The sequence below is a fragment of the Pelophylax lessonae genome (genome assembly GCF_965119305.1).
Source record: "Pelophylax lessonae genome assembly, chromosome: 1".
In the NCBI taxonomy this organism is placed as follows: domain Eukaryota; kingdom Metazoa; phylum Chordata; class Amphibia; order Anura; family Ranidae; genus Pelophylax; species Pelophylax lessonae.
In genome coordinates, this window is record NC_138768.1 from 795,168,248 (window position 1) to 795,193,668 (window position 25,421).

Below are 25,421 nucleotides of genomic sequence, written 5' to 3' on the forward strand. Positions count from 1 at the left end.
ATGAATTCCCCCGGAACCAGGGCAGCCACCACCGAGCGCAGGGATTCCATGCGGAACTTGCGAACTCGCACAGAGCGGTTCAGAGCTTTCAAGTCCAGAATCGGACGAACCTTGCCCTCCTTCCTGGGCACGGTGAACAGATTGGAATAAAACCCCCGAAATCTGTCCCGATGAGGCACCGGAACCACCACTCCCTGAGCCCTCAGGTCCCGCACCGCCAGGTGCAGATCCCGCAGGCGCTCTGGAGACAGTTGAAGATTTGAGGGAAAAAATCTGCTCTCCGGCCGAGAGAGAAACTCGATCTTGTAACCAGATCGAACGATTTCCAGAACCCATCTGTCCCTCACACGGGCCAACCAGGGCTGAAGAAAACCGAGCAAGCGTCCCCCCACCCCAAAACTGGGTGAGGGCGCCCCTTCAGGCCGAACTGTTATGGGCCGCAGGTCCGGATTGACCGGACTTCTGTTTCCCAGACCAGGGCTTCTTCTGAGAGCCTTGGCCCTTGAACGGTTTGCCCTTGTAGTGCGGCCGAAAGGCACGAAAGGACCCCTGAGGGGGCCGAAAATGAGCATGCTTCTTCCCAGAAGCCCCCTTAGCCTTGGGGAAATGGGGCAAGAGAGTGCTCTTACCCCCGGTAATCCCCCTAATCAACACAACCAGGGACTCCCCAAAAAGGCGAGACCCATCATAAGGCAGATTGGCTAAGGTTTTACGTGAAGATTGGTCCACCGACCAACATTTCAACCAAACCAGGCGGTGAGACAACACCGCCACGCTGTGCACACGCGCGGCCAACGGAATCAGGTCCAGGTCCGCATCACACAGATACATGACACCCTGGTGGATCTGATCCACCATATCCAGGGTCGCCGCCGAGGCCGAATCGGCCACTAGGACGCGCCTAAGCATCTGCGTCCAACTTGCGATCGCCTGGGCCGCCATGAGAGAAGCAAACAGAGCCTTAAGCATAGAACCCGTAACAGAATAAGTATGACGGGCAAGAGACTCCAATCTCCTATCCGTGGCATCACGGAAAACAGGGGATCCCTCTGCAGGGATCGCAGTGGCTTTGTTCAAAACCGCAATAGCATGATCCACTGGCGGAGGCACACACCACCGTTCATCAGTGGCAGGCGAGAAAGGATAACGCAGCTCAAATTTACTTGGTACCGCAAAAGGCTTGCGCAAATCGCGCCATTGGTCCTTAACAGCGCGCTGAAAATCAGCATTGCAGGGAAAAACCTGCGGCGTCCTGCGTTTTCTCTGCGTCCCATAAGCCGCCAAGGCAGCTGGGGGACACACCTCGTCCTGCAAACGTAGCGTCTGCTTAATGGAAGCAATCAACTCATCCATGATTGCAAGCTCTTCAGGCGAGCCAGGGGGAGAATTATCAACCCCCTCAACTTCAGCCTCTACCTCAGACCCCACTAGATCAAGAGAGGAGCGGGACCCCGATAGGGGGGTCCCCGCCAGAACAGCCCCATCACCTTCACCCTCAGAATCAGAGGACAGAGCAACTCTGGGCCGTTTAGTAGATTGAGCAGCCACCAGCATTTGCACCTGTGCAGCAAGGCCAGCCACAATAGTGGCTAAATCCCCCCCTGGGGGGGAAACAGCGGTCCCCTGGCTTTCTACCAATACTGTGGGAAACTTGCCCTCCTGAGAATCCATTGCCCCTGTATGCCAGACAACCAAGGGTTAACTGCCCCCTTACAACAAGCGCGGCAAGCGCAGCCCACCGCACCACACTCAGGCACAATGAGACCCCCACAGGGAATATACAGACTGAATACAGGCAATGGAACACAGGAATAGAAGGATAAAACCTGAGGAGACTCCGCTGCTGCTGCTGCCTCGATCGGTGCTTCCAGGAGAGAGGAAGTGATGCTGCCAGGGCGCTCTATGTAAGCCTATGGAGGCTACAAGAAAATGGCCGCCGTGCATGTAAACCATGCGGCCGGAGCGGGCGCCGGTAAAATGGCGTCGTTTGGCGCCGAAATCGCCGCTCCACAGTGCATAAAATCACACACAATATTATCCCATTATATGGATACATGTTAGATCGCCGCAGCGATCGCTGTATATGCCCCAACATGCCATTAAAAACATGCCCCACAGCACACAGCTCCTCACACTGCCCAGCCTGACATACTCAGTGTCATACAGCTCCCCCCCCCCCTTGCAGCCCACAGCATGCAGCCGAGAGATAGGGAGACAAGCAGTGTGATTAAAGGCAGGTTACACAGTCCCAGACTGAGACCCCCCCCAGACAGACAGGTCCCCACATAGATACACTTACCTCACATGGCGTGGGGAACCCGCACAGGCGAACAAGCCGCTGCACATGAGGCAGGGAGAGTCGCAATTCAAGACGCACACAATGGCGGTTCAGAAACCGCACAGCGTCCGGTGAGGTAGCCACCTCACCAATCATCCCTGCACCGAACAGGGATGGGTCGTTCACTGTGCCAGGAGCGTTACCTGGCTGAACGCTCAATGGCAGACTGGGAAGCCACTGACCCACGACCTGCGATCAGGGGGATCAGCCCGAGACCCAGTCCGCATGATCCTCTTCGTCCGAAGAACTAACTAATGCTGACAAAAATAACAGCTAAGTAAAGGTAGAGAGAAAACTCAAACAAAATATTAAAAAGAAGAAAGAGTCTGGGACAAAAAGTCCCAGCACAGAGAGAGCCAGCCACTCCTGACAAGCTAGACATTAAAACTGAGATATGGTTGCAGGAAGTAGGAGGGTATTGACTGAGGGGACCACCCCTTGAGGGTGGGATATGTTAAAGCTTTATTGTTAACATATTCTGTTGCCTAGCTACTCCTTCGGAGCAAAGTCTAATACCCCATATGTGACGAATATGAAGAGGCGGCGACTGTCGGAGGACGTAAGAGAAACCTATTTTCAGAAGAAAAATACATATTGTCAGAAAAAAACTGAAAGAAAAACCAAGACACTAGGTCCCGGCTAGAAAAGCTAGCCTACTCCTACGCTAGGCAGCATAAAACTGAGGACCAGTTGTAACTGGATCTGGGATAATGGCTGAGGACGGCCCCCTAGAGGTGTGTCTAAGTATAGAAAAGTTTTGTATTAACATTTCTATCTGCCTAGCTTACTCCTGCAGAGGGCACCATTACCCAATAGTGAAGGCTTATATGGATCGGTGGCGACTGTCAGAGGACGTAAGAGAAAAGTCAGTGAGAGCTTCGTCTCCATCTGAGGTCTGCAATTCTATCAAGAACTACATCATACGAACAATTTCCACCTTTCATAAGACTGTTGAGTATGTGTATGGGATGGAGCAGTCACAGCACTTGCCTCTTTAGCTTTTACAGCATGACCCATCAGTTCGGATATGTCAGCAACTCCAGTGGGAAGCTCCTTCTTTGGACTGCTGTGGTATCGCTCAGCTTCCTTGGCCTGGACCAACTGTTCATCCAAAGCTTCCTTCTGCAGCAACAGCTTCTGCGTGTGACCAGCCTGCACCCCGAGCTCCTTCTCCAGCGCCATTATCACGCGTTCCTTTCCTTTAATTTCATCCATCTAAGAGAGAAAGATCAGACAGCCTGTAAAGCAGCACTCAAGAGGAAAAACAAACAATATGATAAAGACAGGAACTTATTTTATGTATTTAAAATAAGTATTTGTGCTGTGCCGCTCTATAGTTTGCATTACATTTAAAAGTCTGAACAAAGAATTTGTGCTGCCATACAATTTGTATTAAATGTAACCCTGCAGTAGCAAACTGCAGCTGGTGAAGCAAAGTGCCAATGGCATTGGTTACTATATAGGATATAAAAACTATTGACATTTTGAAGATGGGGATATGCTGTCTGTAGGAATCAAATGTCCATGGAACTTCACTCTCCCAAACAACATTGATTATTTGTAATCCTAGCTAGCATTAGTAAATAGACAGGAAAATAAATGATATTTACTTGATTTAGTCCCCGTTCACACTAAGGCGACCTGTGAGGCGACCTGGTCAGGAGGAGAAGAGAGGAGGAGGAGGGGGTTTTCTCATCTAAGCACACTTTCTTACGTGCATGCCTGAGCTAAGGGCAGGTGGACTCCAGGAAGTAAATTCTACATGAATCATCTGTCCTCACTCAAGATGCTAGGGTGGGTGTTTAAAGTGATTTCTCAACAAAATAAAGCATGGATGGATGGGGGAGTTTGCTTTGAATATCAGAAATTAATTAAATTGTATTTTTTTTGTGGTGCTTAGATGCAGTGAAGATCCACTTTAACCAGTTCCCGACAGCGCTATAGCCAAAAGAGCTATAGCTCAGTACAATAGTTCTGGGAGGGCGTCTATGGACATCCACCCAGAACCATGCCCCCCTGGGGCACGCATCTGGTGCGCTGTGTGATCGCTGCAAAGGGCCAATCATAGCGGCCTTTTACCATGTGATTAGCTGTGTCCAATCAAAGCTGATCACATGTAAACAAACTTACTGCTTATCGACATTCCGTTCATCACACACTGTCAGGAAAGGAGAGCCGGTAACTGGCAATCCTGACAGGGCACATTTACACTGATAGTCAGTGTCCTGATTATCAGTGCAGCCCTTTCAGGGCTGCCCATCAGTGCCACCCATCAGTGCAGCCTCATTAGCAAAGGAGAAAAATTACTTATTTGTTACATTTTATAAAACAGAATCTAAGAAAACCGTTTGTTTTTTTAAAGTCTTTTTTTGTTTGTTTCGTGAAAAATAAAAAACCTAGTGGCAATTAAGTACTATCAAAAGAAAACTATCTGTGTGAAAAAAAATGATAACGTTTTCATATGTGTACAGTGATGCATGATTACACAAATGTCATTCAAAGTGTGACAGTGCTGAAAGCTGAAAATGAGCCTAGACAGGAAGGGGGAGTATTGAAGTGGTTAAGGAGCACCTGAATGGCAGGCAAGAAATAGGAACAAATCTGGTGTCACACAACGCATCATACGATATTTAGTCTGACAACTGACCCCATCCTACACCTGGAGCTCCCAAAGTTCTGCAATGTTGTGCCTAGGCAATGCTTATACCGCTGGCTGAGTGTTCTTCATGAAGCTTGTGCCAAGCAATTTTCTTTAGGTTTCCTAAAGAGCCAATAACAAATGCGATGCATGTTTGATCCTCATTGGTGGTTCTGAGAAATGTCTCAGTACCAATATTTATTTCTTTTAATATAAGAATTTCTTTAGATTAGAGACCATCAGGAGCCTGCTATGGACATGTTTAAGAATTATTTTCCTGCACCACAAACAGGGGTTCCCAGATTACAGAAAAAGGCAGAAGGTTCCACTGCTGCACTAAAGCAATGCCAAGATGAAAACTGAAGTCATGAACATGTATACCATATTTTCAATCTCAAGGCTTAAAGCCCAACTCCGGGCAAAAAAAGGCCTCTCATGCAGTGGGGCTGTGCTTGGGTTAACTGCTCCATTTTTGCCCCCCCCCCCCCCCCCCACAATCTAGCAGTCTTATGGGGTGGGCTGTCCCTGACATCATCACACCCATAGACCTGCTCTGGACGGGAGGATATCAGAACAGTCCACCATTGGCTGGCGGTGGAGCGCTGTCTGAAGGTGGAGCAGAGGCTTGGGTGAGTATACAGCTTTCTCCAATCTCCTAGACAATAACGAGCAGTTGACCTGTGCAGTGTGGGCACAACCTCACTGCATGGGAGCTGAACTCTGGAGGAAAAAATAATCTTGGTCCATTTGCTGTGTAAAAATAAATGTTTATGATGTCTGTGTCACGTTGGGCTGCTGCTCCGTTTGGTTTACTTTCATTCAGTCCCCCTAGTAATGCAAGTGTTGATTGTCTGGCGCTGAGACTTGTAGTTCTGGTCACAGTATATTGATCACATCAGGTCACACAATGTACACCTCCTCCATTCAGAACAACCCTTTATATAGAAGTATTTTATTTACTAAATGCAAAGATTTCGGTGATTAGAGGGGTGGATAAGCATCACAATATTCCCTCCTCCAATCACAGAAAGCCTTGCATTCAGTAGAAAGAATACAAGTTTTTTTCTGAAAGGAGGTGGTGTACATTGAGTGAACTGCTGTGATTAGCGTACTATAGTCAGAGGTAGAAGTCTCAGCATCAGACAGTCAGCGTTTACAGTACTGAATAAAGTAGCGGACAGGACATCCCCCGGCATCTGACATTACCACTGGACTCCTCTATAGTCTCCTCCTGACCAGGAAGTACTCTGTTTCCTATGCCTACCCTTCCGGAGGCAGCGCTTCAGAATCCCTGGACTGGATGCCTCTGATACAGTGTTCCTGTTCCCTAATGTCCTTATTTCTTATGCTCTACATGCCTCCAAAACCTTACTTCATGTGAGATTCCAATTTGCTTTTATCATACAATAATTAATTTAATGCTGCACTCAGATGGCGCCCACCGCTGTGTGTGTTTTTACATAAAGTGGGACAGGCATCAAGACAGGTAATTTGTATGGTCTTTTTTCCCCTGGAGTTCAACTTTAATGGTCAGTTTTAACTGGAGCACACCTTTCAAATGCAATGCATCTGGAAAGTATTCACAGTGCTTCACCTTTTCCACATTTTGTAATGTTACAGCCTTATTCCAAAATGGATTAAATTCATTATTTTCCTAAAAATTCTACAAACACTATCCCATAATGACAATGTGAAAGAAGTTTGTTTGAAATCTTTGCAAATGTATTAAAAATAAAAAACGATAAGAATCACATGTACATAATTATTCACAGCCTTTGCCATGACACTCAAAATGGAGAGCTCAGCTTCATCCTGTTTCCACTGATCATCCTTGAGATGTTTTTACAACTTGATTGGAGTCCACCTGTGGTAAATTTAGTTGATTGGACATGGATTTGGAAAGGCGCACACCTGTCTATAAGGTCCCACAGTTAACAGTGTACGTCAGAGCACAAACCAAGCCATGAAGTCCAAGGAATTGTCTGTAGATCTTTGAGACAGGATTGGGGAAGGGTACAGAAACATGTCTGTAGCATTGAAGGTCCCAATGAGCACAGTGGCCTCCATAATCCATAAATAGAAGACGTTGGGAACCACCGGGACTCTTTCTAGAGCGGGCTGCCCAGCCAAACTGAGCGATCGGGGGAGAAGGGCCTTGGTCAGGGAGGTGACCAGGAACCCGATTGTCACTCTAACAGAGCTCCAGCATTTCTCTGTGGAGAGAGAACCCTCCAAAAGAACAACCATCTCTGCAGCCCTCCACCAATCAGGCCTGTATGGTAGAGTCACAGGGAAGCCACTCCTCAGCAAAACGTGAGCCCTGTGTCGTCACGCGTAGGGGAGGGGACAGGACGGACGGAGCGATACACTATTGTCTAGGTGAGGCTGTCAGCTATTGGTGCACGCTGTGGAGACCGGCGGCGCTGTGCAGTCTCTCCCACTATACCACCACAATTTCCACCATTTACTTGATGCTATTGTCCAAGTGCATGTGTTGCACCTACAAATGTGAGTGAGATTTATCCACCTTTATTTAATAAAAGCTGATTGTTTAAGGATTTCACACACTATTGCAAGTCTTTTTGTTTGCATATATGCTGCATTGATTGACGCTGCAACTCCTGTGAATGAGAGGAGCCCTGAAGGATATGGATGGATGATCTTTTTGGGATAACAATCTATGCGCTCTTTTTAAGGATTTGAGGTGAGAACCCATTCATAAGGGGGTGCTCGGCTGGCTGTCCACTGTGACACTCTGGTCACTTCTCTCTGGGAGCACAGATCACTTTAGGATTACATTTTGGACTTTGTTTATTGGCTTTTTGCACTTTGCACACTGGACTTTTATATCTATATATATTTTATATTTTCTCTTTTCTATGAGTATTATATTATATTTATCACTTTATTAGCACTATTGGCACTTTAATATTATGTCACATATAAATATTTTGGGTTTTTAATAATTTAAGCACAAATTAATTAATTTAATAATTTTTTATTTGCGCAACACTACATATTTATTTCAATTAAGCACACTATTATGAGAAGTGGAGTGTCTGCGGCAAATAACTGATCGATTTAGAGCCTCAGGGTCGCTCACAGGACTTATTCCTTATAAAAAGCACTACAGCCCTCCTGGAGTTTGCCAAAAGGCACCTGAAGGACGCTCAGACCATGAGAAACTAAATTCTCCAGTTCTAATGAAACAACGATTCAAATCTTTGGCCTAAATGGCAAGCGTCGTATCTAAAAGGAAACCAGGCACCACTCATCACCTGGCCAATACCATCCCTACAGTGAAGCATTGTGGTGGCAGCCTCATGCTGTGCAGATGGTTTTTAGCAGCAGGAACTGAAAGACTAGTCAGGATTGAGGGAAAAAATGAATGCAGCAATGTACAGAGACATCCTTAAAGAAAACCTGTTCCAGAGCGCTTTGGACCTCAGACAGGGGTCAAGGGTTATCTTCCAACAGGACAACCACCCTAAGCACACAGCCAAGATAGGAAAAAAGTTGCTATGGGACAACTTTGTGAGTGTTCTTGAGTGGCCCAGCCAGAGCCCAGACTAACCCGATTGAACATCTCTGGAGAGATCTGAAAATGGCTGTGCACCTATGGTCCCAATCCAACCTGATGGAGCTTGAGAATTTCTGCAAAGAAGAATGGGAGAAACTGCCTAAAAATAGGTGTGCCAAGCTTGTAGCATCATACTTAAATAGACTTGAGGCTGTCATTGGTGCCAAAGGTGCTTCACCAAGGTATTGAGCAAAGGCTCTGAATACTTATATACATAGGATTTTTTTTGTTTTCTATTTTTAATAAATTTACAAAGGTTCCAAACAAACTTCTTTCACGTTTGTTGTTATGGGGTATTGTTTGTAGTACTTTGAGGAAAATAATTAACCTAATCCATTTTGAAATAAGGCTGTAACAAAATGTGGAAAAAGTGAAGCGTTGTGAATACTTTCTGAATGCACTGCATCTGTTGTGCTGAGCATGACCCACCATTCACAATACCAGGAAGAATTTCTACATTTGTTACACAAGCTTCTTTACAGCAAACTTTGGATGAGTCACTGAACAGTATCCAAAGTAACAGCCAGTTGTCAAGGCAACCAGCTATTATACAGAAGGCAATCTGTAGACCGGATCTGATGCTTTATCCTTAATATGATGTGATGCCAAAACCAACGGCAGGAACTCAGGGACAACCCACCATGTAATGTCCCTGCCATGTGATTTATTAATGCACACGCCTGAGCCAGAACAATTCAGTCAAGGATTCACTATTATCTGCCAAGAGCGTAAATGAACTGACTGCTGAGAACGTATGGGAAACAAAGAGCACCTGTCACACTGCAAGAGGCAATTCTGAAGTCAGCAAAGAGGATCAGTACTTCCTTGATGTCCACATCTAGCAAGAAGGCACAAGCAGCTTTAGGCCCCTTTCACATGAACGATCCGATCAGATCTGCCCGTCAGTTTTTTTAGGCGGACCTGATCGGATCCTCCATGCATCCCTATGGGGCAGCGGATGTCAGCGGTGACATGTCCGCTGCTATCCGCATCCGATCCTGTCTGTGAAATCCGGACGGATGGAAAACCCAATTTCTCATCCGATTCCCCCATAGAGAGCAGTGGGGCTCTGACACGCAGTGGCATACCAAGGGGGGGGGGGGGGCAGCCCGCCCCGGGTGCCAAGCACTGGGGGGTGTCTGCCGGTGTCCTGCCTGGCGTGTTCCGTATCGCAGTGTGAAGGCAGCTCCTTCAGTCAGCGCTGCGGGGGGGTGGAGCGGCGGCGGGAATAAGGGGCGGAGCCGCGGCGGGAGAAGGGCGCGGGGCATCGGTGGGAAGAAGGTGAGTGCCGAAGTGTGTGTGCTGGATAGGAGGGGGATGGGGCAGCTGCATATGGGGAATTCATCTTTACCTAGCTCCCTGTCCCCTTCAGTGCTCTCCACCCCCCTGGTTTTCTCTGCCCACCCCCCAAGTGCTACCTGTCCCCCCCCCCAGTGCTCTCCACCCCCTGGTTTTCCCTGCCCACCCCCCAAGTGCTACCTGTCCCCCCCAGTGCTCTCCACCCCCCTGGTTTTCCCTGCCCACCCCCAAGTGCTCGCTGTCCCCTTCAGTGCTCTCCACCCCCCTGGTTTTCCCTGCCCACCCCCCAAGTGCTACCTGTCCCCCCCAGTGCTCTCCACCCCCCTGGTTTTCCCTGCCCGCCCCCCAAGTGCTCCCTGTCCCCTTCAGTGCTCTCCACCCCCCTGGTTTTCCCTGCCCACCCCCAAGTGCTCCCTGTCCCCCCCCCAGTGCTCTCCACCCCCCTGGTTTTCCCTGCCCGCCCCCCCAAGTGCTCCCTGTCCCCTTCAGTGCTCTCCACCCCCCTGGTTTTCCCTGCCCACCCCCAAGTGCTCCCTGTCCCCCCCCCCAGTGCTCTCCACCCCCCTGGTTTTCCCTGCCCACCCCCCAAGTGCTACCTGTCCCCCCCCAGTGCTCTCCACCCCCCTGGTTTTCCCTGCCCACCCCCCAAGTGCTACCTGTCCCCCCCAGTGCTCTCCACCCCCCTGGTCTTCCCTGCCCACCCCCCAAGTGCTACCTGTCCCCCCCAGTGCTCTCCACCCCCCTGGTTTTCCCTGCCCACCCCAGTGCTCTCCACCCCCCTGGTTTTCCCTGCCCACCCCCCAAGTGCGCTACCTGTCCCCCCCCCAGTGCTCTCCACCCCCCTGGTTTTCCCTGCCCACCCCCCAAGTGCTACCTGTCCCCCCCCAGTGCTCTCCACCCCCTGGTTTTCCCTGCCCACCCCCCAAGTGCTACCTGTCCCCCCCAGTGCTCTCCACCCCCCTGGTCTTCCCTGCCCACCCCCCAAGTGCTACCTGTCCCCCCCAGTGCTCTCAACCCCCCTGGTTTTCCCTGCCCACCCCCCAAGTGCTCCCTGTCCCCCCCAGTGCTCTCCACCCCCTGGTTTTCCCTGCCCGCCCCCCAAGTGCTCCCTGTCCCCTTCAGTGCTCTCCACCCCCCCTGGTTTTCCCTGCCCGCCCCCCAAGTGCTACCTGTCCCCCCCAGTGCTCTCCACCCCCCTGGTCACAAGGCACAAGCACCAAGCAAACCACCGCAAAATGGCCACCAGACTACACAAACATGGCCGCCGTGAATAGAAACACACAGGCTACAACAAAATGGCTGCCCCGCCCGGCCTCCACCACAAGGCTTAAAGGGACCCAGGCCTCAAGGACAGACCCAGGCAGGACAGGGGGCCCTGCCAAAAGTCCCCACTAGGTACAACCCCCCCCCCCCGCACAGTCGATCGCCCAGTATCCAGCCGCACACCCCCCCCCGCCCCCATAGCACCCTACCCCAGGGGGTGGTTTAGACCACCCAAACATCCCCAACATATGTGGTGGGGGAGGGGGGTAGGATGGGGGACAGATGACAAGGGGGGATGCCTGACGGGAAGGAGGGGAACCCGGAGGTCAAACCATCCCAAGGAGGGGCCCACATCCCCCCCCAAAACCCTCCAGGGGGAGTGGGGGGACAACTACTCACCATACCAGGAACCAGGCGGCCATCGATCCAGACAGAACCCTGTTGGCCAGGAGGAACACTGCGACTCGGGCCAAGATCCGGTCTTATGCGACCTCGCAGGCCAGCCCCTATCCAGTGGGGCTATGCCACGTCCGACCTAGCGCAGAGCTGAGGTCTGCGCGTGCTCGGTGGCCAGACTAGGGTGACCACTGGATCTAGATTATCCAGCCCGTTACCAAGTCCGGCAGTTGATTGTAGATCTAACAGGAAAAATCAAAGAGAAAAAAAATTCTATCTAAAAAGAAAAAAATTGCTAGGACCAAAGATCCCAGCAAGGAACTAGGTCCTTACACCTAACTAGGCAGGAAAAAAATGTGAGTGCCTATAGCAGAGAGAGGGAGTATACCCCCTGGGACTGCCCATGGGTGTAGCTAGACCTTTTTCTGCCTATTGTCCTACTCCTGTAGGGGGCAGTATAACCCAACGGTTATGAAGATCTGAAGCTGTGTCCGTCAATAAACGAAAGAGAAAAAGGTATTTACATGACTATTAGAAAAAAAAAAAGGGAAGGTAATAGGGAACAGTGGGGAGGCAACAATTAAACGTTGTTGTATAGTTTAGCCTTTGCTCCTCCTTTAGGTAATACTCTTTATTGGTTATCTCAATAAATTCGAACTGTAACAGTAGGCAATTTATCATCTGCAATACAATTGTGAATCTCAGAATTATAGATGTATAAAGAAACCTACAAAAAGTTACAGTTACAGTTTTCTTGATGTATCAACAGAAAAATCCCTCAAAGCCACCAATCAGCTGCTAACTTGTCCTAAGGTGGAGCCTGCTCATTGACTGATCAAACTGTCTTCTTAGTTCCTGGATACAGCAGTGGTTGTAAACCTCAGGCATGAAATGTGAACAAAGCATTTTCCTCTATGGTGTGTATTTGTCCAATTGTGACTTCTGTCTGCTGCTTTGTTCTTTTGTTAACACCATGAATCACTTCTGACAAGTTTTCTTGACACCAATAGAAAAATGGCAACAGGGGAGAGACCTCTAGCTGATTGACAGCCTCAGTTCAGTTTCTGTGTGTGGGGGGGGGGGTGTCCTTGCCCTCCAATCAGCTCTTAGAGCTCTACTCACTGAGCTCTGCAAAGTGTAACTTTAGCTCTCCGACCCCTCAGTGTAGATTTCCTTGAAGAACAGAGCTGTTCAGCCTTGCTACCATTGTCACCAGCTAATAACCCACTTTACATTTATATCCCATGCTGTCATATGGTATGGTTTTAAATTATTTTAGCCTGGAAATATAATCAATTAGCTTTCTCCTAAACGCTCTGGAATTGCATCTCCTGCCTTGGTAGAGTTCTGTGTTAATATAAAAGAGAAATAGCCACCTACACTTGCAGTGCTGAGGGAGTATAGTACAGTTTAATATGGATAACTGTGAGTGAAATGGTGTGGTAGTGGCCTGAAATAAAAAAAATAAAAAAATTCAAGAACTTGTAACAGATATTGCAGCATACTTCATCACCACAAGATGGCAGTGAAGAGAATTCATAGAGTCCTCCACCCTCTTCACAGAGGCATTAAAGTGAACCTGTCAACTCAAATCTTTCAAAACCAACTGGACAGTATACAAACAACATATTTGAAAAAACAAAAAAAAAAAAAAAAAGATCTAGTATTAATGTGATTTTAAACTATATTAAGTGATTTTTTATTTTTTTAAAGAATAAACATGTTATACTTACCTTAGCTTTGCAATTGTTTTGCACAGAGCAGCCCAAATCCTCTTCTTCTATGGTCCTCCGCTGGCGCTCCTGGCTCCTCCTCTTCTGTGGTCCCCCGCTGGAGCTGCTGGCTCCTCCTCTTCGGTGAGTTGTCTCCATAAGAAGCTGTTTCCTACGGGGTCACTCGTTGGGGCTCGGTTCCAAGCCCGACTGCCTGCGTCTAGAGACACACAACCTGGCTCGCCTCCGCCCCATCACAGAATTTGATTGACAGCAGCAGGAACCAATTGCTCCCACTGCTATCATTTTGCCCTATGAGGGAGAGAGCGGGGAGAGACGCTGCTCTTGGGCACATCGCCCAATAATGATTTGATTGGTGTTAAGGGGATCTGAGGAGGGGATCCTGTGGCACGGAAGGTTTTTTACCTTAATGCAGCGAATGTGGTTGTAAACCTTTGATTTTTTTAATAAAAATAACAAACATGTCATATACTTGGAAAACAATAAAGTACTGCGCTACCCTAAATGAAAAAATTAAATAAATAAATGACCATACAAATTGCAGTAAAGTGCACGTGCAAACAGTATACAGTGCTAAAATATCCTATATGCTGATGTGTAATAAAAAATATGAAATAAATATTAAGCCAATGCAATAAATTCAATTAAACCAATAAAAGTGCACATGCAAACGTGTAAAACAGTGGTGACAATATATATATAAAGTGCTTGGATACCGTATCAATTATTCAAATAAATACATATTAGGTGCATACAGTATCGGATAGTGATAGTCCGTAAAGTGAAAACAAAACGTGCGGTGGCACTTACCGTTTGACCAGAGTCTTGGTCTTGTTTTTGCGGTGTTACCCACGGTTTTTTACCATTTGGAGTGTTTGAAGTTTTACACGCTGCAGTGTTTTTTATGGGTTTTATGGACATTTTAATGGATGGTTTATTATGAAGATTGCTGTGATTTCTGAGCATAAATAAAGGTCAAAACCTTTTCACACTATGAGGAGCCTCTCTCTTTTTCTTCTACCCTGAGCGCATATCTACATCCATACGGAGCCCGTCCACCCATACAAAGGAGCAGCAGTACAAGCGCATTAGATTCTTATTGGCTTACGCCATAGGAATCCACACCTTCTGGTAAGTGCGATACCTTACCTCTGGCACAGAGCGGTGTAACGAAGGGTTACCGGAGCTTACCACGCACGATTCCAATTCCACTTAAGAGACTTTTCCTGCACATCTTGCACTTTTTGTTTTCACTTTACGGACTGTCACTATCAGATACTGTATGCACCTAATATGTATTTATTTGAATAATTGATACGGTATCCAAGCACTTTATATATATATTGTCACCACTGTTTTACACGTTTGCACGTGCACTTTTATTGGTTTCATTGAATTTATTGCATTGGCTTAATATTTATTTCATATTTTTTATTACACATCAGCATATAGGATATTTTAGCACTGTATACTGTTTACACGTGCACTTTACTGCAATTTGTATGGTCATTTATTTATTTAATTTTTTCATTTAGGGTAGCGCAGTACTTTATTGTTTTCCATACCTTAGATCACTATTTTATATAGTGTATTTGATACTTGCTGCTTCCCACCTTATATTATATTATATTACCTAGGCGCGAGTATTTATCTGTTCATGTCATATACTTACCTTCTCTGTGCAATCGTTTTGCACAGAGCAGCCCCAATCCTCTTTTTCTGGGGTCCCCCGCCAGTGCTCCAGGCCCCCTCTTCATCAGGGGCTCCCCACGGGAAGCCGCTTTCCCTCGGGGCACCGGTGCGGCCTGCTCGTGAGTCCCGCTGCTGCGCCTATTGACACAGACAGTGGGACTTGTGCCCGCCCCCACGTCACATGGTTTGATTGAACGCAGCAGGAGCCAATGGTTCTTGCTGCTATCAATCTGTCCAAAGAAGAGAGAGGCAGTGGCTGGAGCCATTGAGCAAAATAGATCCCCAACAGCCACCATCAAAAGACTCTCCAGCACACCCCAGTACCCCTTTCCATTACATACATTCAGGGCTGGAGGTGCCAGAACTGCGTTCCCCCACATTTCCGCTGAAAAAAAGCCCCGAGTAAAACAGAGATGTTCTCCAAACTTCTTCACTCTATCCAACATTTTATTTTTAAAACTGCTGGAGTTGAAGCTATAAAACAAACATCCTTACTAAAAAGCAGCCCCATATGGCTTACAGGGGGAGTCTACATATACTGACTGCAAGGATACCACAAAGACTGAACTTTGGAAGTGGGATCTGTGCTGATCTTTCATGCCTCACACCAGCGCTACCTCTCTCATCTTCGCATTTGTCACCCTCTACAGCAGCCTCACTTAACCTTTTTACCCCACAGGAACCTTAAAATAATTTTCAGGTCTTTGTCTGAGAAACCATTACTAATACCAATTTATTAGGAACCAATAGCAAAAATGCCTCTTACTTTGGTGGTCAATGGAAGAGTTCAACCTTGACATCGGTGGTCAGAATGCCACCCATACAGATAGCTAAAAAGATAATTGGTACCAAGCTGCTGGTTATGCCAAGTGGCATTGGTCCTGGAATTAAGTGGCTGCTGTTAAATATGAGGTAAACCAGCCACAACTCAATGAACCCATAGTAACCTCAGGAGGAACCCTGATCAAGAATGTCTGCTCTAAAAGTGTGGATGCTGGGGGTAAGGTAGATGTATTTACCAACTCAGCATACCATGCCACGACTTGCAGAGGTGGGCTTGGGTACGGTTCAGTTGGACACATCTATGTGAGGTGGAGGTGCTCTGTCCCAGTACAATGCGAATACAGGCTAGTGGGGATGGGGGGGACAATTGTGCTTGGGCAACAACAGATCTTCCAGAAGCCTGAATCAGTAGACCCCTTCATCAACAGTAGATCTCTCCCAGAAGCCTGGTGAACCCTGGTCAAAAATGTCTGCTCTAAAAGTGTGGATGCTGGGGGTATGGTAGATGCAATTACCCACTCCCTCCCCCCCCCCCAGGATGCTTTGTCCTAACATTTAATGCACTGATTTTGTAGGGGTCTTGTTGTAATAAGCAGACTTTTCCTAAGCGCAAATTTAATTTAATACAATGTAACATAGTTACAATAATAATACATTTCCAGGGACAAACTTGTTTTGGGAATAACATTCGAAAAAAAAAAAAAAAACCTTACTGTCCAAAGAAACCGAAGTGTCTGCCACAATAGACACGCTATTATACAGAAATCCGTGTTCCAAAAAGCTCTAAAAGCAGAGTGGTAAGAGCTGTTGAGGACTTCTAAAGTGTTTGATGATAATGTAAGAAGTCTATATTTGTACTGTGAAGTGACAGATGTGGTTACACAGCCATACACACAGATAAGTAGGCACAGACAGGGTGAAATCGTGATCTATGTTGTAGTAGAATCAAAGTACAGCGTGTTTCAAGGACCATTTAAACAGCTGTATGTCGTCAAACACGACGCTGAACGATTGTTAGCTCTGAATTAGTATTTGTATTGAAAATGATGGTTTTGGGTTGCTCATACATGGAAAAAAACAGATGTCAAGGCCGGAATGTGCACAAACTCTGTAATTTCCCAGTTATGTAAAATGGTTCTAGATGAAGACACCAGCTGGCTTCATTATTCAGTTATAATATATGGGATCCACAGCACTGTGCAAGGCTGCAGAACGGTGCCTACATTGTGAGCGATAATAAAAGGTCTTAAGAAGCCCAGGAAAATAGGCAATGGGCTCATCTGATGACCACCAAGAGAAACCTGTAACCCAACGTTCTAAATCTCAAGCAATTCTCAAGTTTCCTTGGCATGTTTCCTTGTAACAAGCAAACTAACACAAGTAACAGCCTGGCAAATAGATAAAGAGGCTACTGGGCCTTTGTCAGCCCAGCTCTGACCTAAATTTAACCACTTGCTGCCCACCAACAGTATATTTACTATTGGTGGGTGGCTCCCCTGGGCTTAGCGATGTACCCGTGCGTCGTGCCCAACTGCCGAGTTTACAGGCCTGTACATGCATGTGCTTGGACACAACACAAGTTCATCAGCAGGCTCACAGCCAATGATTTTGGCTGTAAACCTGCTGATTGCTGTGGCCAATCACAGCATAGATTTTTGTGTGTTAGTAAACACAACCCAGATCTGGCTGGCTCTTCTCCCTGGTTTCACTTACTGTTCAAAGCTGAAGTCAGAGAGGAAAGCCAGCCAGTTCTGTTAATAAAAGCACCACAAATACACTTTTTAGGCACACAGTTACCACCCTGATCACTAGGGATGAGCTCAGGCGTGTTCGGATCCTAGTCCCAACCCACCTGAACAATCCCGCCAGGAAGCTGTCACCGCATACTGCCAATCATAAGCGACTGAGGCATTTCCCGGTCCGCAGTAAGCCCACTTGTGTATGTGTGGCTGTGGGCTAAGGGTTGACTAGGATGCTCATGATTGGCTGTGTGCAGTGACGGCTTCCAGACAGGATTGCTCAGATTGGTTGGGACTAGGATCCCAACATGCCTGAGCTCATCCCTACTGGTCACCCAGCCGGGGTCGTTAGTACAGTGACAGTGTACAGTATTATCACTGCATTGGTGTCACTAGCAGTGTCAGTTAGTGTTCCTCCCAGCCACTGTCAGTTAGCGCCAGTCCCTGATTGCCCACCACACAGAAATGTGATCGGTAGTCAGAGCTGTGTAAAAGCTGCAGAAATTCCAGCATATATACCATCTACCTGTTTGTAGATGCTAGAACTATTTTTTTTTTTAACCAAAGACAGGTAGCAAAATATATTGTGGCCTAAATTTATGAAGACAATTGATTTTATTGAATAGGTTTTATAACAAAGTAGAAAAAATTATTTTTTTTTCTTTGCAAAATATTTGGTCTTTTCTGTTTTTTTTTCTAAAACTAGAAAAAACTGATGTGGTCCCAGAACATCCCAAACACCCCATTCCGCTGCACATGCAATAAGTTCGCTGCCTTTCATCACAAAGCTTAAAGCCAGATTACTGCCATCCCCTGCAACAGCAGCCTTATCCTTAGTACAAATCTTCTGGAGTGCTGGGGCTGGTGCTTTAATTCTAACAAAATGTTTATTTATGGTTGGCAGCTATGACAAAATTCAAGAAGGTATTGTGTAGATCTTGCACAGGGAACCAGAGAACTTTATAGGTTACAGCCAGTCATAGACAGAGCAATTTTTTTTCCTGCAACTATGGGTTGCATTAAAGAAAAACTCTTAATTCCACCATCAATACAGTCAGTGTTGATTGGGGAATCCCTCCTCGGTTGATCAACTTGGGTTCATTCAACCAGCCCACACATGGCTAGAGTCTCACCAGGTAAACCAGCTGAGATTTGAATAGTCGGCTTTACTCCAACTTTGCAGCATGTTACTTCCCCTACTTGGGGTGTAATAGGTAACACGGTGCAAAGTGATTTAAAGTGGTTGTAAACCCACTTTGTTGACATTTACCCATTAGGTAAATCTATATTAAGGCTTTCCTATAGGTGCTAAAAATATCTCTTAAACATGCACCGTTTAGGAGATATTTACAGTGCATGCTGCCGATGACGTTATCGACGCATGCGCTCTGAAAGAACAACCACCCCTGCCATTCCTTCAGAGCCCTGTGCCGTGATGTAATCGCACCTCCTGCCAATCAGATGGCCGGAGGATGCGAACAAGGAAGCAGGGCGGCCAGACATGTCAGTCGCCCTGTCGCTGAGTGGGCGGCACTGCGAGGGCTTGGTTTTAAGGTAAGTATTTCATAATGAGCTAGTATGCGATGCACATGTAAAAGAATGCTTACACAGAAACATAGAGAAAAGTACTGCTTCGTGACCCTATAAAATGTAAAGTCCTTACCAGCCTGCGGATGTCGCGCTCACTCTCCCGCTTTATCCTGGTGATCTCCTCCTGATGGGTTTGATACGCTATCCGCAAATCAGCTGCCTTCATTTTATCCGCCTGCATGACATTATTCAGTGACTCCTCCAACTGTTTTTTACCACCCTTTAATTCCAGGATTTCTTGCTGGAATTTGATACGTTCGATATCAAAAGACCTCCTGGCCTCTTCTCGGGTCTCATTTAATAGAGCTGTTTTTACTTTGTCTGCTGCCCCGTCCCTTAACACATTGACAGTGGACTGTAGTCGCTGGATCTCTGTGTCTTTAATCTTCACCACGCGGGCTATATCCAGTTCATGCTGGCGTATGAGCACCTCCCGGACTGACTGGAGCTCCTTCATTTTCTCCTCATGTAGCTTTGCCTTCAGTTCAGTTACATACACAGTATGTCTATGCTGTTCTTGCTCCCTTTCCTGCTTGACATCTTGGATCTTTTCTCGAAGTTTACTCACCTGCATATAAAAAGAAAAAGACAGGGTAAGAAGCAAAAATGTAACAGAACATGCAAACTAGAACATATTCAGATCTAAGAAAGGACTGCAGGAGGTAGGGGAGAGGATGGAGGAAAAGGGATGGCAAGTGTAATACAGAGTCCATAGGCCTGGTCCTTAAATGCAGCACCGGAAGCAAGGTGGGGTAGCTGTGCTTCCTTGAGAATGCGGACAATGCTGGTGTAACCCCTGAGATTATAGCATAAAGAAAACAATGACTTTACATTATAAAAACGTTCTTCAATTTAATTTCCTTAGATTTACCTTCAGCTATATAGTGCATTCAACTATGTAGCGAACATTAGGAAAACTAAGATCATGCCAACCGTTCCCATCACTCCTAGGCAAATAGAAGGGAGGAAAAATGGAAACAATGACAGATTTTATCTTCCTAGGCTCCAAGATCACGGCAGATGATGACTGTAGCCATGAACTTAAGAGACACTTTTCTTCTTGGGAGGAAAGCAGTGGCAAACTTAGACAACACTATAAAAAGCAGAGACATCACCCTACCAACAAAGTGCCATATAGTCAAAGTTATGGTATTCCCAGTGGTAACCTATGGCTGTAAAGGTTGGACCATAAGGAAGGCTGAACGCCAAAGAAATAATGCTTTTGAACTATGGTGTTGGAAAAGACAGTTGAAAGTCCCTTGGAAGGCAAGAAGATCAAACCAGTCAATCCTAAAGGAAATCAACCCTGAATATTCATTGGAAGGACCGATCCTGAAGCTTAAACTCAAATACTTTGGCCAACTAATGCAAAGAGGACTTATTTGAAAAGACCCTGATGCTGGGAAACATGGAAGGAAAAAGGAGGAAGAGGACAACAGAAAACAACATGAGTCCCCATTCACACTAGCGCGACTTGTCAGGCGACTTGTGGGTCGCCTGCATTGATTAGCACAGGACCCGTTCTAATAGGAGCGACACAAGTCGCTCCAACTTAGAAAAAGGGTCCTGTACTACTTTGGGGCGACCTGGAGGCGACCTGCATTGACTTAAATGATATGAAGTCCATGCATGTCGCGCCGAGGTCGCGGTGCACACTGTGCACCGCAACTTCACAGGTCGCCCCAGCAAGTAGCGTCAACCCTGTGTGAACGGGGTCTTAATAGATAGCATCAACAAAACAATTAACAAGGTTAAGAAAGTTCCAGGAGGCAGTGGAGGACAGAGAAGCTTGCCATGCTGTGGTCCATGAGGTCACAAGGATTCGGACACGACTAAACAACAACGTAGTGCAGGGGTCTGCCTGACTGCATACAAATTGAAAGTGTTTAGGTTTGACCTCATATTAATTGGTCTTGGTAAATCTAAAGGAAAATTGCAATTGCACTGCATTAATGTGTGTTGCATTAAGGCAGTCAATTATTTTAAATGGGCTACCTAACGCACCGAAAAAGGTAATGCATTCATTTTTGGCAGCCCATGGCAACACAATTAGGTTGGCAAATGCACTGAAAATCTTATATGTATGAGTGGTTCCTGCGCTATCCGAGGTCGTATATGTTTCCCTTCCTGCTGCTGCACCACAATACTGGTCCCAGAAACCAGTCAATACAATGTGTGCAATTTGGGTGGGTGGTGCGCTTCAGAAGTGGAAATGTAACTTATAAGGGTGTGGCTTAAAACATGGCTTAAAATTGTGAATATATAAATTAAAACGTGTTCCTGTGATAAAATTGTGTTATCGTTAAATTATGCCGTGGTGATCAAATAAATTAAAATGTAAATAAACCATTACAATATATCTTCTATACGAAAAAGTGCTGAGTACTTCAATTTCATAAAAAACTCAGTGAATAAATAGTCCGTTAACAAAGTATAAATATATAGATGGAACTTCAAAAACAATTGAAGGTGCTTTGTGCTTTCTGAAATAAATAAATAAAGTGCACTGTTCAAGGTGTCCATTCATAAAAATCCAAAAGTCAGGTGCAATTCCCTTCAATAGCTTCAAAGAATAGTAAATGTGCTCTCATGCAAAAATTAAGGGTGTTGTGACTTGCTGCCTCCACCAGGTGTCACATCTAGGTGTTCTATATTCTCACCTCAATAAGGTGTATATTGCGCCTGTATATAAAGCTTAGCCTCCGGGTAACATGTAGGCTTTTGCTAATTCCAATCTCCTGTTTCGACCTCCGGGTATTTTCCTGTCCTGTCCTTTCAGCTTTTGGGGTGTTAAGCTTTCTGGCGTCCTTAACTCCTTATCGTAACCTCGGGCTCAGTTAAAATAGAGGGCAATCATGGTGCAGTATATCAAATCAGGTTTATTGTTAAAAACATAGTTGCACTTACAATTTGTAGATCATTCATTCGCAAATAATATATGAATGCAGCGTGGGGAGCGATATCGCTCCGATCTCCAACGTCACTTCCGGTAGTCTGGCGGCTCCTCCTACGCGTTACGTCACATCACGTGACTTCCTCCAGGAGGAAGTCACGTGATGTGACGTAACGCGTAGGAGGAGCCGCCAGACTACCGGAAGTGACGTTGGAGATCGGAGCGATATCGCTCCCCACGCTGCATTCATATATTATTTGCGAATGAATGATCTACAAATTGTAAGTGCAACTATGTTTTTAACAATAAACCTGATTTGATATACTGCACCATGATTGCCCTCTATTTTAACTGAGCCCGAGGTTACGATAAGGAGTTAAGGACGCCAGAAAGCTTAACACCCCAAAAGCTGAAAGGACAGGACAGGAAAATACCCGGAGGTCGAAACAGGAGATTGGAATTAGCAAAAGCCTACATGTTACCCGGAGGCTAAGCTTTATATACAGGCGCAATATACACCTTATTGAGGTGAGAATATAGAACACCTAGATGTGACACCTGGTGGAGGCAGCAAGTCACAACACCCTTAATTTTTGCATGAGAGCACATTTACTATTCTTTGAAGCTATTGAAGGGAATTGCACCTGACTTTTGGATTTTTATGAATGGACACCTTGAACAGTGCACTTTATTTATTTATTTCAGAAAGCACAAAGCACCTTTAATTGTTTTTGAAGTTCCATCTATATATTTATACTTTGTTAACGGACTATTTATTCACTGAGTTTTTTATGAAATTGAAGTACTCAGCACTTTTTCGTATAGAAGATATATTGTAATGGTTTATTTACATTTTAATTTATTTGATCACCACGGCATAATTTAACGATAACACAATTTTATCACAGGAACACGTTTTAATTTATATATTCACAATTTTAAGCCATGTTTTAAGCCACACCCTTATAAGTTACATTTCCACTTCTGAAGCGCACCACCCACCCAAAATGCACTGAAAAGGTTCATTCAGAATGAAGGCACTGCATTGCACCAATGCATGTACTCCGTTTCTGCAGCAGCCAATAGTGTAAACAGGGCCTAAATCATGCCCAATTAACAAAAGGATAGAGAGAACCAATCAGAAATTGGCATTTAAAAGAATCTGAATCTCCACTCTTTAAAGTTAAAATACTGCTGCTTTATCTGTTGAGGACAAGTGAATGTGACTTGTATTTTCTCCTTCTTGGAGCAGACTTGTCAGTCAGGTGACAGCGCCCTACAGACTTGTAAGGCCAACCTGTCTGCTGCCTGATCACAAGACTGAAAATGATCACTCTGCACAGACTGCTGGAGGAAGGTGAAAGTCAATTAAAGCCTTTAGGCCTAGTGTGCATGTAATCCCAACCACAAATGTGTTATAGAACTGTCTGTAAACAGAGCAGAAGGCAAAATGGCCTTACAGCCTCAATCTGCTGCTCCACCAAGGAGAGAATAAAACAATGGATGGCAACCCTCTCCAAAAGAGACAAAAACCGCACAAAAAAAAAAAACACATTTAGCCTGTTCCAAAAACAAAAAAAAGTTTGGCCTTCAATAAACTTAAAGAGGAGGTCCAGGCTCCATTAGAAAAAATAACAATACAAAATACAAATATTGTAGCTACTGACTTTTAATATTAGGATACTTATCTGTCCAAGAATCCAAAGGTGTCTTCACCCCAGCCGATTTTTCAATCGGCTCTCGGGTGCTGCCACCACCATTTCGGATAAGGGAAATTGGCAGTGAAGCCTTGTGGCTTCACAGCCGGTTCCCTACTGCGCATGCGTGAAGCACGCTGTCCTTTGCGAATGGTCTGACGGCGCAGGAATGAGGAGTCGGGCCAAATTTTAGGATGACTTTGCCGTGGCAAAATCACCCGGAAATGAAAGTGGGTACATGTCAACCCAGGTACCCGGGCCTCTTCCCTCAGAAAGGTGCCAAATGTGGCAGCTGGGGGGGGGGAGGGAGGAGGAGGAGGCAGATAAACTAAGTTTCCCCTTTTGGGTGGAGGTCTGCTTTAATGGCTCTGGAATCTATTTTTTATGATTGTTTCTTACCGTGTTTTACTGCCACCTTGTCTTCTGTGAGCTCCCAAACCTATCTTTCCCCTCCCCCTTTACAAATACCCAGTGAAGTGACGTTCAATGGGTGATACAAAGAGATGAAACATATCCTCCAGCATCATTTGTACCTGTCTATCTGCTGCCTTTTCTCTATATCCATTCAAAGTTCAGAAAAAAGAGACATTGAGCTGAAATTTTAGGTGGGGCTCTGCTTTAAATAACTACAAAAAAATGAATAAGAGGCTCAGAGGAATAAGGTGTTGCCTTCGAAACGTGTCAGTCAGTGAGGACTCCAGAGAGGTCCCCCTGTATTTTGGAGTTTGTTGTACATAGGACTACGGGGCTACATTTGAGTAGCTCGATGAGAGATATTATTTCATCTGTTTGGGAGTATATTTTTGGATGTTATTTTATTAAATATCGCGGGATAATGCACTAGATTGATGCGCCCTCTTATTCGTTTTTTGTAGTGGCTTCAGGATGTCCCCAATCCGAGAGGGCAGCAAGGCTTGAGCCTATATCCCTGTGCTGTGGTGTTATTCTCAATACCTTTCACCGGAATAGCACACTTTTGCGTAGGAGGTTTTGTTCTGGTTGTTTATTCCTTCGGGAAGTCTGTTCCTTTTTAAAGGTATAACGAAAGGCATTTTTTTTGTTTTGGACAGGGTGGAGAGGGATTGGAACACCTTTTAGGTTTTCGCTGCTGTGTCCTTGTAAGGGGGACTCACCCTCTATATTTGTCCTGTTTGCCACTATTATTGAAAGTGAAAGTAAAAGAGAATCCCAAATTTTGGGTTGTCCTCAGGAAAGTATCAGTGGGGAAATTTTCCAATTGGGGAACAAGTTCTGGTGACCTGGGGGTCCCCAAGGGATCTATCACTTCGTTTTTGCAATGGGACAGGAAGTGAAGGCAAATCCCCCCAATGGCAAAAATAAAAGTGATAGGAGTTATAACCCTCCCTTACTCTATCCAAATTAAAAAAAAAAAGAAGATTTGGGTTTAGTTCAACTTTAAACCTAAATAACTTTTGATGAATACCGTGTCAGCCAGCACTCTGTGGATATACAGTACCTTACTTTTCTCCTGCTGATGTTCTATTTGGATTTGGGTAAGTTTTGTCCGGAGTTCCTCGTTGGCCACCTGAAAGGCCTCCATCTCCCCTTCACACTTGTCTCCTTTGGCTCGGGTTTTCTTTGACATGTTTCTCTCAATTGTTTGTGCACCATATAAAACCAATTATCTCTAATTCCCACTGGGATGTCTTTGGCATTTGAAAAAGAAAAAGTATCAACTATTTTTTAATTCACAATTCCTGTGTGCGCGGTCCTTAGCCATCCTCCTTTTCTCTTGCCACCTGTAGAACAAAATGAAAAT

General features: G+C 45.8%; 1 protein-coding gene across 7 annotated transcripts in view; it reads right to left on the reverse strand.

Annotated features, from left to right (window-relative positions):
- The window catches only part of JAKMIP1 (janus kinase and microtubule interacting protein 1), a 292,916-nt gene that overhangs the window by 180,124 nt on the left and 87,371 nt on the right, over positions 1-25,421 (reverse strand). For all 7 annotated transcript variants that reach the window (XM_082266556.1, XM_082266551.1, XM_082266553.1 and 4 more), the window contains exons 2-4: positions 25,119-25,401; positions 19,125-19,619; positions 3,329-3,553 (exon numbers count right to left, since the gene is read on the reverse strand). In XM_082266556.1, the coding sequence (XP_082122682.1) occupies positions 3,329-3,553; positions 19,125-19,619; positions 25,119-25,247 (849 nt within the window). In that variant the 5' untranslated portion in view covers positions 25,248-25,401. The remainder of the gene's footprint in view (positions 1-3,328; positions 3,554-19,124; positions 19,620-25,118; positions 25,402-25,421) is intronic.